The sequence below is a fragment of the Scomber japonicus genome, chromosome 21 (genome assembly GCF_027409825.1).
Source record: "Scomber japonicus isolate fScoJap1 chromosome 21, fScoJap1.pri, whole genome shotgun sequence".
Lineage (NCBI taxonomy): Eukaryota > Metazoa > Chordata > Actinopteri > Scombriformes > Scombridae > Scomber > Scomber japonicus.
In genome coordinates, this window is record NC_070598.1 from 18,346,269 (window position 1) to 18,359,470 (window position 13,202).

Sequence of the window (13,202 nt, forward strand, 5' to 3'; positions counted from 1 at the left end):
CATCAAACCCTCTGTTAATCTGCTTCATCAGAACTGTTGTGAAGGACTGTGGTGACCATTAAAATATGTGACATAATCACTTCCATCTGAATTCCCACCCAATTCTAACCAGAGGAGGAAAAAAGCCACAGAAAAAAGTGCAGAAATCTCTCAAGTGAAACAACCAAAACCCAAGCAAAATAAGGAAAACACATTTATTTCTACATTTCTATATTGAGTGAATTGCCCATTCCTTGCCACCCTTTCTTTCTATTATAGCAAAAAAAAACAAACAGCTTGTTATTTTTATAGCACATTAAATCAATCTCCACATAACTAATAGCCTTTCCAACATATTTCAAGTTAAGCAATAACTTGTTGCTCTTGTGTTCTTGTGTTCTTACTTCTGACATATTTCTAACTTCACATTCATGCTAAAACCATACTATGACAGAGCTGACCAGCAAATGATATACTAGGGAAATACAGATCAATATCCACTGGACACTCTGTCAGACGTGGTGGAGTATTTTTTGAAAATACGTGCCTCACCTCTGCCCCTGTTCTTTACCCTAATATACCATAGAGTGCTCTGTATGGAAGTGCCTCTTTGAGAGTTTTCCCCTTAACATTTTTTTCCTGAGTCATGCCGTGTTGGTCCAGTTGCTGAGGTAAAGTAATTGGCTTGGATGTGAGCAATCAGAAAAGGCCTGTGGCTTCACACAGAAAGTCTTGTGTGTGTGTGTGTGTGTGTGTGTGTGTGTGTGTGTGTGTGTGTGTGTGTGTGTGTGTGTCTGTGTGTGTGTGTGTGTGTGTGTGTTCCTGAACCACTTTCACAGCCGTGGATTAAGTGTTGCCCCTGACTAACAGGATTTGTAGTATAGTATTAAAATCTGCGTCTGTTAAACCAGAACTGGCTGGCGCTTTCTGTGTGTGTGTGTGTGTGTGTGTGTGTGTGTGTGTGTGGCTGTGTGCGTGTGTGTTCAATGGAATATCTTCATGTAGCTGTCATGAACAGTAAAAAACCATTAACCTCTCACCAGCACTGAGGATCACACAGCAGTATGATGTAATGTAACGTCACTACCATATTCTGCCATGTGTGCTGCAGTGAGAACGGGGTGGAGGATGAGGACGATCTCTACGACTGCGTGTATGATGATGAAGAGGGCGGCGAGATCTATGAGGACCTGATGAAGACGGAAGCCATCCCTCCTCCGGTCAGAGCTCTTTAACTTCTCTCACACCTTTACTGCAACTCATTGATACAGGTGTTAACTAAGTTGCACCCATCTGTGTTAAAGGAATAGTTTGACATTTTAGGAAATACAATTATTCTCTTTCTTCCCAAGAATGCAAATTCATGTGAAGTAAAAAGACCTTCAGTTAACTTACATACATTTAAGACATTAAACTTATTAACTGTAGTCTTTGTGTAGAATGTGCTATATATTATTCATCATATAATCATACATGTTTTATTTTCTTATCCAATGTTTTTGGATTGAGCTGAATTAAACAATGTTTTCCATTCATTGCTTTAGATAGATAAATTCACTTTGCAAAACAGATTCTCATACTACTACTAACACCTACAGATCACCAGAATTTCATAGTTTAATTTAATTTATGAAGTTCATGAATGGTTTCAAACCTCAAATCTTGTGTCACAATTGGCTGAGAATCAAGCTTGTACAGTATGTGTGAATCCCTGATAAGACATGAAGGGTTACATCTGGTTGATGATACAACGGTTTTTCAGCCACATCACCCACAGTTGTGGCACATAGTAATAGGCCTGTGTGTGTGCGTGTGTGTGTGTGTGTGTGTGTGTGTGTGTGTGTGTGTGTGTAGACGTTCCAGAAACAGGCGGAGACTGACATCAGAAGTCTCTGTTTAACAGAGATCAAGCAGACAGAGGAGAAATACACGGAAACCCTGGAGTCTATAGAGAAGGTACAGACTGGCTGACTGATGGTTTTTGTTACAGTATTGTAATGACATCTTAATATGACTTATTGACACCATGGCTTATATAGCAATGCTTTACACTGAACAGTTGAGTGATTTTGTGTGCTGGCTTCAGGTTGTTTGGAAAAAAAAATCTGTTATTACTTAGATCAGTGGTTGCCAAAGAATAAAGTGTCTACTTGTGACCCTACTCCCCCCCACCCGATCAACATGTTGACATATTTGAGTTGTGTGCAGTTTAACCAAAGAGTGTTTTTCTCCTCTATATCTGTCAAATTGTCTCATTTCGAGAACTGTTCACTCACTTCAAGAGGTAAAAAAAATCAAGGACTTCACCCAAAAACCACATCAAGAACAACGTCAAATAAAAGCAGAATAATACTTCTTTCCTGCCTCATTCATAATCTTACACACCACTATACTTGTCTTGAGAATCGCTGACTTTAATGATACTCTCTCCTCGGAACTTTTAAATGTGAAATTATATCAAATTGCGGTAAACTGATATCAACATTAAGAGTGTGGTTGTTGAGGAGCCAAAGTTCTGTTACAGTATGTATCAGAACTAACAAGTTACAAGTCAGAGCTCAAGATTTAACAAAACTGAGTAAATGAGTAAAATAGTAACTATTCCCTCATGACTAATTTACTGAATCTAGAATGACAGTTGGTTATGTGTTTTCCCATGACTAATTACTGTATATATAGCCAGTTTCAGCACCAGCAATATGTATATCTACTCCTGAGCACACACAGTGGGTCAACTATGAAAGAAAAGCTTCTCTTTTTTTAGTGAGAATAATTCAGCTCCATTCGAAATTAATTTGAACTCCTTATGAAGTGCAATGTGTGAAACCGACTGAATGTAATCACTGGTTTAAGGTATAATAGAGCAAATAATGAGTGAAACAAGTCTGTAGTCCCTAAGAGAAATAACTGAAGGACTCTATTTTTATATTTGAACTCAGCAGTGGGTACTGAGTAAACTGAGCACTACTGAGAGCAAACTAAAGGAAAGACCTTTTGTGGTAGATGTTTTCCACCTTACCCTGCACTTTTACAGGACTGTGGAAAGCCCACCGTCTTTTACCCCCCGCCCCCACACCTCCAGCCACAGTTACTTGTCTTCTCCCTCTTGTGTACGTCTGGAAAAAGACCTTGCCTGATTTCCCAGTGGAGTATCTCAGTAGATGACTTTCGTTATGAAGTGGATGGTGGAATTTAGTTTGTGCTCGCCCGTTCCTTTGAGATGTAGAGGTGACTGTGTGGCAGGAGTTTTTCTGAGAGGAAATCATTAAATTGCAAACTCTGAAAATGAGATTATTGTCGTGACCCAGACAGTCCTCCTTGTTTTTTGCTGACTGCAGCTCTTTGCAACTTGGCCTCATAATATAATAGCTTCTCTCCAAATGACTTTCCCACACTTATTCTAGAGGGACGAGCTTCATTCTCATGCTTTCTCTCTCCCCGCTGCAGCACTTTATGACGCCCCTCACCACGTTTTTAACCCATGTCGAGATGGAAAAGGTGTTTGTGAATGTCCCGGTAAGTCTTTGACTTTTACAGTATAATAATCCAGCTGGGTGGTCAACTTTGGGTCCCAAAATAATTTTTTAATACTTTTTTTTAAACTTAAGACATGTTAAATGATGACACTGAACACTGATTGATTTTGGTTGAGCATCATGTTTTTCTTCATGTCTCAGTAGGAAAAAGCACAGGTGTTAATAATGAAATCAATGATGGCTGAATTCCATTTAGCTGCTTCAGCTTCATGGTCCTGGTATTGTGCATGCTGTCTCACTGTTATGACTCACTGGGATGCTTGAATTCTGGAGAGTCAGCGTTAACGTTATTAGCAACACCTGTGTGACCAGTCAAATACCTGCTGTTAAAAAAAAAGTCCCATAGTGAAAATACACACATTGAAACACAACCTTTCACACAGCTTTTAATGTGCATAATAAGCATGCATGATCATAACAACATGGTCATAATGACAGTGTTATAATAACATGTGGATGTTACTAGGTATAATGTTCATCATCTTAGTTCAGTTTGTTAATGTGGCTGCTAATGGTTGCTCATTAGAAAACTACAGCAGGCATTGCAGTCTATCCAGTGGTTGCTGTTTAGGTTTAAGTTCTGCAAAACAGGATAAATAGTTACAGGTTCATCTTAAAAGAGATCCACAGATTGAATTTGATGTCATATGCCACCATCTAAATGCTGCGAATGTTGAAATGAAAGAGCTGAAATAATGATTAATCAATAGAAATATATTTGTCATCTATTTTGCTAATTGATTAACTGGTTTAGTCATTTTTCAAGCAAAACACCCCCAAACATTTCCTAATTTCAGCCCCTGTGAGGGTTTGCTACTTTTCGTTGTCTTAATCTGTGTCTCTTTGATAAACTATATATCTCATCAATAAGACTGTTGAATAGATAAGAAAAGTTATCATTATTGTCTTAGATCTAATTTATCAGCTGATGCATCAATAATGAAAATAATTGCTAGCCACAACTCTGAATGACAGTAAAGAAAAAGGAAGCAGATCAACATGAAATATTATGTGATTTATTTTGTGTTTCAGGAACTGGTTAAAGTTCACAAAAGTTTACTAGTGGATATCCAAGAGTCAGTCCAACAGAGAAGTGCCCAGAACCTTTACCAGATATTCATCACGTTCAAAGAGAGGTACAGTATATACTTTACAACCCATAATCCCCTGAAAATGTCTTTGCATAATTTTTAGATGAATACAGAACAGGGATTTAGTTTTTCTCATGCTGCATATAGAACTTCTATTAATTTTGCCCAATTTAGGATTAAAATAATAATGAAATCAGCTTTATTTTTAATTTATGTTGTTGTTGAGGCCGTTAAAGTCTTAGATACTGTTTTAGGGAAGTGCAGCACCCTGTCATTCTTTCAGTTCCCTTATGTGTTTGATCGGTTTCAGGTTGCTGATCTATGGGAAATACTGCAGCCATGTAGAGACGTCCATCGCCACTCTGGACTCCATCTGCAAAGACAGAGAGGATGTACGCATGAAGCTAGAGGTAAAGGGTTTCATGTATTCGGTGTCAGTAAGTGATTCAGTACAGCCGGTGTGACAAATGTTTCATCCCTCAAACATCTCAGTGTGGTTGGTTAATGCCCTCAAGTGTGTACCTGAGGTATTGCAGGTGATTATCATCGATCACTGCTTAGTTCTCTCTGAGGCTGTAATACTTCTATCCTCACTATTCTCATCCCTAGCAAGTGAAAAAACAAATAAAATTCAGTTTTTTAAAAGCAGTCTTGACTCTTTCAAGTCTTTAGCAGATTTGCAAGGTCTCTATGTAATTCATTTATGAAATAATGTATTGATTATCTTTCTTTGTCTTTATATAGGAATGTTCAAAGAGAGCTAACTATGGCAAGTTCACACTGAGGGATCTGCTGGTGGTTCCTATGCAGCGAGTCTTGAAGTATCACCTTCTTCTGCAGGTACAGTAAAGTGCTCCAACCTAAACTATCCTATTTCTATGCTTCTGTAGTCACAGAGATGTTTTTAATTCTTATTATTCATATAGAAGCAGTTCAGATTGTGACAGATGTTTCATGCAGATGTGATCATGTTCTTGGGGAATCATAAGCATGATCATTACAATTTAGCAGCATCAGTTCTATTCGTTCTATTCAGTTCGATCTTCTCAGTATATTTGGGGGAAAATGATATATGCTATACATTATTATTATATTTTTATTTAAGCATACATCACTGTAACATAACGCGTAGTCAGCTGTATAATACGCTTTCTGTACTCATTTATGAACATGTATTTACAACAACACTACTCAGCTATATATAATATCACTCACTATTGTAAATGATCAAAGCAGGAGAGAAACTGTGAGTTAAAAGTCTTTCCCGACTTTCTAAATGACTGTCAGAAAATGTCACAGCTCCATTGGGGAGTTCTTGATTCATCAAGTCTAACTTTATTATCCCACCAGGAGAAATGTGGTTGCAGCCAGGTGTATAAATGAGCACATTTATAATAAAAACATAGTCACAGACAGATCACAGGGACAGACAGTACAAATGTGAGATCACAGTGCAACACAGTTAAATGTAAAGGCTCCGTCACTGCCAGTCACACTTTATGAGACGTCTCTGTAGCGTCACTACTCTACATCTCCACCGGAGGCAGCGTAGTCCACCTTTTCAACCCTCTTCTGCCTTCGTCCTTCAGGCTCCTCGTCTGTCTGTTTCTGTAGCTCCTTAATTGTCATCTGATCGAGACAATCAAGGAGGAGGAGAGAGAAAATAGATGAAGTGAAGTCAGGACTGAAAGAGAGAGCAGCAGACAGAGCAAGACAAACACGAGGGAGGGAAGAGACAGAGAGGTGAAGTATTTTTGAAGTGGTGAGAATCTGAATCTGGAGTTTGTGGGAAGCTCAGACAAAGTCAGTAGAAAGTTACCAATGTCACAGACAATTGAAACATTCTCTTCTCATTTATTCGGATTACAAATGAATACAGATATTTTGATATTGCATAATTTTTGATTACACAGAAAAAAATGTGTTTCTATGTGTATAAATTACTTTTTGGCACACAAAAGGGACATATAGGTGCTATTTTTTAGCTTATATAACATATTAATCTTATTAACTAAGTGTGTTACCTTAATCTATGAAAGCCCAGTTTGTGACAAAGAGAAGGGCATTTTAATTTCAATAATTTTCTACATATTATATTTGTTATATTTGCGATTATTTATTATTATATAGGTCAGTTGTGGCACTCCCAATGTCATTGTATAGGTGACTGCACAAAGACAATAAAAAAATCTTATCTTATTTTTACACATCCAGCTTTTGGGTGTGTGAAACTCCAAACAATAAGAAAATGAAAACACCAGAGTTGCTATCTAACTAAATCTACATTTATGAAGAATAAATGGTGTGTGCAGTGTGTGTGTGTGTGTGCGTGTGTGGGTGTGTGTATGCCAATATACCTTTGACGTGTGTGAATATGCCTATAGTTAAATGTCCTAGTAAACATACATAGGCATATACAGTACGTACTGTACACACACATACTGCACACACTCCTCCCACTGGATAAGTCGAACAGATTTAGGGTGGTGCGTTTATAATGCATACGTGGTGTGTGGCCTATGGTAATGAAAAGATAAGCAGCAGCATTGTTCTCGGTAAACAGGTGTGTGTATGTGTGTATGCATAAGTGTGTTTGGGTGGGTGCGGAGGCGACAAAGCCTCCTTGCACTTAATTGTGTGTACACTAATGTTGAAGCTTAGATGATCATTGACTGCATGAGGAACATATTTACTGGATAATTAAAATTGAAACCAAAATGTATGAAATATCTTACTTTGAGAACCATCTGTATGAATTTATGTTATTTCCAGTAGGTGATATCAAGTTGTACAATTTCAAGGACATGAATTTAAGTAGTTTGTGGTTAGGGTGACTCAGGATGGAGGGCACAAGAAGAAGAATGGGGGTTTGGGAGGGGAGGGTTGTGAGGCCAATTTAAATTTAAAATATACAGTTTGGGTAAAATTTTTGATTCAGGTATTCAGCTGTTCAAATTATGATCTTTATTTTGCTTCTGTAGCTACACATCTGACTTGTGAGTTTGACTTGCATTTATCAGCTGGCATTTTTCCTTCACTAATGAAGGACACATCTCTTACAGGTATCTGCGTATCCACAGCAGGTTTAATAGAACAATATGCCTTTAAGTAGAGGCCATGCACATTATAATCTTCCAGCTGCTCATTTATAGTTTCACATGTTTTGTTCAGGCAGAAATGAGCTGATTTCACTGAGGTTTTTAAATAAAAACTCAGAAATTCTGAAACCTCTGGAACCATCTGGTCTTAGCTGCTCATTTTTGCATGAAACACTAACGTATGACCGCAAAGAAAAAGAAAAGCTAAGTGAGAACAAAGCGTCTCATGTTGTGTCAACACGGGCCCAGTTTTTTCTGTGGAACAGGCAGGTAATAGCGAGCAGCACCGAATAAAACATATCCTGGGTTACTTTCCCACACGGTGACAGCCAGAATCTGTACAACTAATGCCTTGTCACTTCCTCTCGCTCCCCGAGTTCCTCTCTCTTGCTGTTTCTTTCTTTCTCTCTTTTTTTGTCATCAATCTTTCTCCCTTTCTTCCTCGCTGCCTCTGCTCATCATTTCTCCCCCACCCCCCGCCCCCTGAACCCACCACAACACGATTCCCTCAATGAGTCCATCATGTATGGTCCTGGCTATCAGTGTGACCACTCCCTTCCTCTCTATCTCTCAGGATGTGTGAAGGTGGGAGCAAGGCTTGATAAATAGGACTCTGTCGTCTTGCTAGTGATAATAATGCCCAGGTTGAGCTTGACTGACACCAGGTATTTGAGCAGTGCCAAGCAGACATATATATCTCCCTTAGCGGCTTGGTGTGTAAATGTGTGTGTGTATGTGTGTATGTATGTAATACCATATTGGCCTGTATGAAGGACATGCATGGCATCCTTCCTTATCCTCCACTGCTGAGGTCTAGATGTCTTGTTTACGCTGCAGTCAGGCACAGGCAAGCAATTTCAGATGCACACTTGCACGCACACACTCACAATAGATGAGTAGCTACACACACACACACACACACACACACACACACACACACACACACACACACACATGCATACACGCTCGCGCACACATACAGTATCTGATTTATTTCAGGACAGGATTCTTTTCGCAGTAACCTTTTTCATTTCATATCTAGAGCCAAAAGCATTAAGTTCATGTGTGGGATGTAGCTGTGCTGCACTGTGCGTTTGCAGCAGGATAACTTAAGTTGAATGAATTTCTATGTTTTATGATTAAACACACAGCATTTCCTTCTTTATTTATTTATTTTACATATTTTACCTTATGGAATCTAATACAATTTTTACTCCAGTGGGTCCATTTTCCCAGAGAAAAGGTGAGTTGCTTTTGGACACTTGGGCACTTATATTTTGTGTGTGTGATTGTTTTACTGTCCAACAGGAGCTGATGAAACACACTCATGATGCCACAGAAAAGACCAATCTGCGGAAAGCACTGGACGCAATGAAGGTACTTGCATTTATAATATTATATAATATTATATTATATTAAATGATATTATATTATATTATAGTGTATTATATTATATTATATTATATAATGTTATGTATACAACTTGCATTATAAAAGAATAAGATAAAATAAGATAATTAAACAATGAATACATTCAGCAATAGAAGGGTAAGACTTCCTGTCATACATAATGTATGAAGATAATATGATAAATATATATAAAATGTGCAACAGAAATTCCTAATAAAGATAAGACAGAAGCTGCACAAATAATGTCTTAGTACAAAAAGTGGATGGATTGCCCCTTTTTTGTTTTTCCAACAGCTGTTTCAGTTGCATCCAACAATTGGAGGTTCAAATGAATTTCAAAAACTGAAATAATACCCGAAGCACCCAAAACGACTGAGAAATCCTTCAGAAAACAGACAGCATTATTTACTTTGGAGTTACATTAAAATAATCAATTAAATAACGTGCAGTTTATTAATAATCATCATCAGTATTAGCCAGTACCATTAACATTTGTGTGAAATCCCCCTCTAATTCATGACATGTTTTCAAGCTGCTATAAAAACAAGCTACAAGCATAATTATGGTAATAAAAAGAGTTTGAAAACAGTGTCGGATATTTCACTTCATTGCAAATCACTGCATGTTCACAACATTTGACTACACATAAATAAATGAATCCTCTTCTTAATTTATAAGCTCTGCTCATTATGTAGCTCTAAGTAGTGTTTCAGAGTCATTTTAATCAAGCCAAGTATACTTACAGTATGGTCTAGTATCATATACTGAGTTTATAGCCCACCTAGAAAAACTGCACAAAAGAAACAAAAAAAATAGAGCATAAAGGAAAAAAAGGACTTTAATCTATTAGTAACTGCTGCCTTTCAGCTCCCAGGAATGCAATAAAAAGACTTTATCATTGTCTGATTTGTTTGCAGGACTTGGCTCAGTATGTCAACGAAGTCAAGAGAGACAATGAGACGTTGCGAGAAATAGATCAGTACCAGAGATCCATTGAAAACCTGGTAAGCCAACCGATTCTTCCAAATAACGAGAGGCTATTCTTAATTTCACAGTTCTAGGAAATACTATCAGATCACACCCCCATCTCTTTCCTCCTTCTCTTCTCTAGAATCAACCTCTGATTAACTACGGGAGACCCAAAGTTGACGGGGAGGTACGGGTGGCCTCAGTGGACAAACGAGCCAAACAGGACAGGTGAGATGTCAGGCTGGCGTGCTGGTTCACTTATAATGACTGACATCAGCTTCACTCTAGACACAGTGCTGCTGCTGCTGCTGCTGAAGTTGCTGCAATTGGAAAACTGCCAGAGCGTGCATTACTTCAAGCCAAAGTGCTGTTTGAAACCAAACCTGTGTGTCTCATAGGTCAAGAGCACAATAAAGTGAACTTCCTTCAGGGTAAAGGCTCTTCATTTACAACATTTAAAGGAAGCTGAATAGATAAATAAGCCCTCATTTGGGAAGAGTTCCTCATTGATATTACAGTTGAGTTAGTGCTGGATTGAAAAATGTGGCATCAGCATTTAGTTGGTTTAGAGATTAATAATGTGCAAATTGTCCAGCATAACAACTAATATCCCAGCAATAGCTTCAACTAAACTACTTTACAAAAATGGATGCGTGTCAAGTATGATGATATCTTATTTTAAAGCCACAGCGTGCAACCTTTCCATCAGACAGAAGGTGCATTGTTAGTCCTAGGATTATACTTATCAAACACTTGTCAGCCACCTCGATGAGCTGTCTACTGTGTGTTCAAACAACAGCTAGCTTGAGGCTGAGGCAATCCTCTATTCTGTGACTGTGAATTTTTTTTGTTGTCCTTTTACACTGAGAATACACTTCAAAAATATCCTAAATCTCATTAAAAAAGCATTGTCAGGTAACAAGGTTTGTGTATGTCCAAACAAACCCAGGCTGATAATGTGTAATAAATCGTCATCAGTTTTTTCTGATGTTGTCAAGTCACAAATGTTACATATTGTATCTTTAAGTTACATGGCACCCCTCAAATAACTTCAATGGCTTCGCTCTTTTTAACCGCAGACACATCTTCCTGTTCGATGCTGCGGTGATCGTTTGTAAGCGGCGAGGAGACAACTACGAGATGAAAGAAGTGATCGACCTGCACCTCTTCAAGATCACAAACAACCCCACATCGGACAAGGAGAACCGAAAGGTCTGCACACACACACACCGATACGGTTCCCATTAAACCACCCCCCCCCCCCCCCCCCGCTTCATTGTTGCTATTTACATTTTGCAGGGAAATACAGCAGCAGAGCATGAGGCTGGCAGTAGACTTTTTTTTTCTCCTCACTGCAGACATTTTGACTCAAAGGTGCAACTAATAACATTATTGATGGCTTTGTGTCCTGGGTGACTGAAGGCATTCATAGACATGGCTGTGTTATATTTAGCTGCATCAGGAAACCATGCTAGTGATCCAGCATGCACTGGCAACTGTAAAAGGACTGCAGCCACGATTGATCATATTAACTACACCTGTATGACAAATGTCTACTTTTTGAATGTTTGGATGTTTTCTTACAAACATAATCAGCATTTTTATCATGTTATGGTGTTTGAATAGTGAAATTCAGGTAGAGAAATAACACATTCTGGGAGTGTTTTTACAGATGTGTTATTGAGTTTTTAAATGTTGCACAAAAATAAAACCCCTTAAAAATCACCTCTCCTACAGAAAAATACACTTTTTGGGGAAATGAAGGTGTTTTCTGATGTTGTAAAGGAAAGACATGGAGAAGCCATGCATTGTGTTGTAGATCACACTGGTATTGATCCCTCCAGACAACACATGTGAAGGTCTCCCAGGTGAATTCCCCTGAAAAACATGTACACGCTGAAGTACATGTTTTTCAGGCCATCAACTTGGAACAGATATTGGCACATCTTTCAGTCATTTGAGCTTATTTTCTTTTCTGTTTTTGGCAGCAACACATCTCTTTGTGAACATTTCCTTTTCTATTCCAAGAAACTCAATTGCACTTTTGGCAAAGCTGCACAGTGATGATGTTTTACCTCAGACATGCAAAAAATATTAGCCTCAATTAAATCATTTGAATTCAAAGAAGGAAAATAACAGGTAGTTCTTTTTTCCGCCAGGCTTGCAGACCACACACGTAACTTTTTTTCTTCTTCTTTATTGTTCTGAACACAGAAACGGAGAGCTTTCAAAAATGAAAACACATCTAAATGATTTTTAAAGTCTGTGATTATTCACTGAGCTGACAGCCAGGTAGTTTGCCTCAACACTTCTTAGTCTGGATACGTCACAGTGAAGAGGAACTCGTGATTCACACTTCTAATGGTATAGTTTTAACCTGTAATAAGGATGCCTGTAATTCTCAGGTCTCACTGGTTGAGTCACTTTGAGTTCACATTGATTCAATCCACTCGACCATCCCTGGCTAGAAAAGAAAGGCTGTCTTTAACATTTAGTTTATTTGATTGTGTTTTATCACCATTTTCACAAATAAATAACCCACTTTAGGCTACTTAAATAGCTTTTCATGACATTTGAATTTGTGGATTTTATGCCAAAACAATGTAGTGTGTATATGCAGTATATATCATGACTTGTAGCGCTTCCACTTTAATTGTGACACTGCTGTTGTCGTACAGTGCATGTAAATAGTTATGAAATAATAACAGAACTTACTTTTTAACATGCTGTAAAATGAAAAGAAGAAAACAAGCATCTCTCATAACAACCAATCAACTATAATGGAGGGAAGTCTTGCGCTGTTTAGTTCATTATTGCTTCTTTATGACTGAGTCAGCAAAGCTCAGAAACCGTGTTGGACTCCTGACAAACAAATTAACAATGCTACTTCAGCATAGTGAGGCGCCATAACAATTTATCGGATAAATGTAGGTTTATAAAATCGAGTAGAAATCGGAGTTAACTCGCTTGTTGTTGGTATTTTACGAGCGCTCTGTAACAACCTCTACGCTGCTGCCGCCTGTGCTCCTGAATCCTGAAATGTGTCGCTAAAATAAACTACATGCAAGATTCTTTCCAGCTCAAAACACAAACAACTAAATAATCAACTGAAAAGAGTC

At 38.2% G+C, this 13,202-nt stretch overlaps 1 protein-coding gene across 1 annotated transcript in view; it reads left to right on the forward strand.

Annotated features, from left to right (window-relative positions):
• The window catches only part of LOC128382404 (guanine nucleotide exchange factor VAV3), an 85,631-nt gene that overhangs the window by 43,721 nt on the left and 28,708 nt on the right, over positions 1-13,202 (forward strand). The window contains exons 5-14 of the mRNA XM_053342392.1: positions 1,091-1,199; positions 1,834-1,935; positions 3,427-3,495; positions 4,548-4,651; positions 4,917-5,016; positions 5,351-5,446; positions 9,013-9,081; positions 10,032-10,118; positions 10,226-10,311; positions 11,163-11,295. Of these exons, the coding sequence (XP_053198367.1) occupies positions 1,091-1,199; positions 1,834-1,935; positions 3,427-3,495; positions 4,548-4,651; positions 4,917-5,016; positions 5,351-5,446; positions 9,013-9,081; positions 10,032-10,118; positions 10,226-10,311; positions 11,163-11,295 (955 nt within the window). The remainder of the gene's footprint in view (positions 1-1,090; positions 1,200-1,833; positions 1,936-3,426; positions 3,496-4,547; positions 4,652-4,916; positions 5,017-5,350; positions 5,447-9,012; positions 9,082-10,031; positions 10,119-10,225; positions 10,312-11,162; positions 11,296-13,202) is intronic.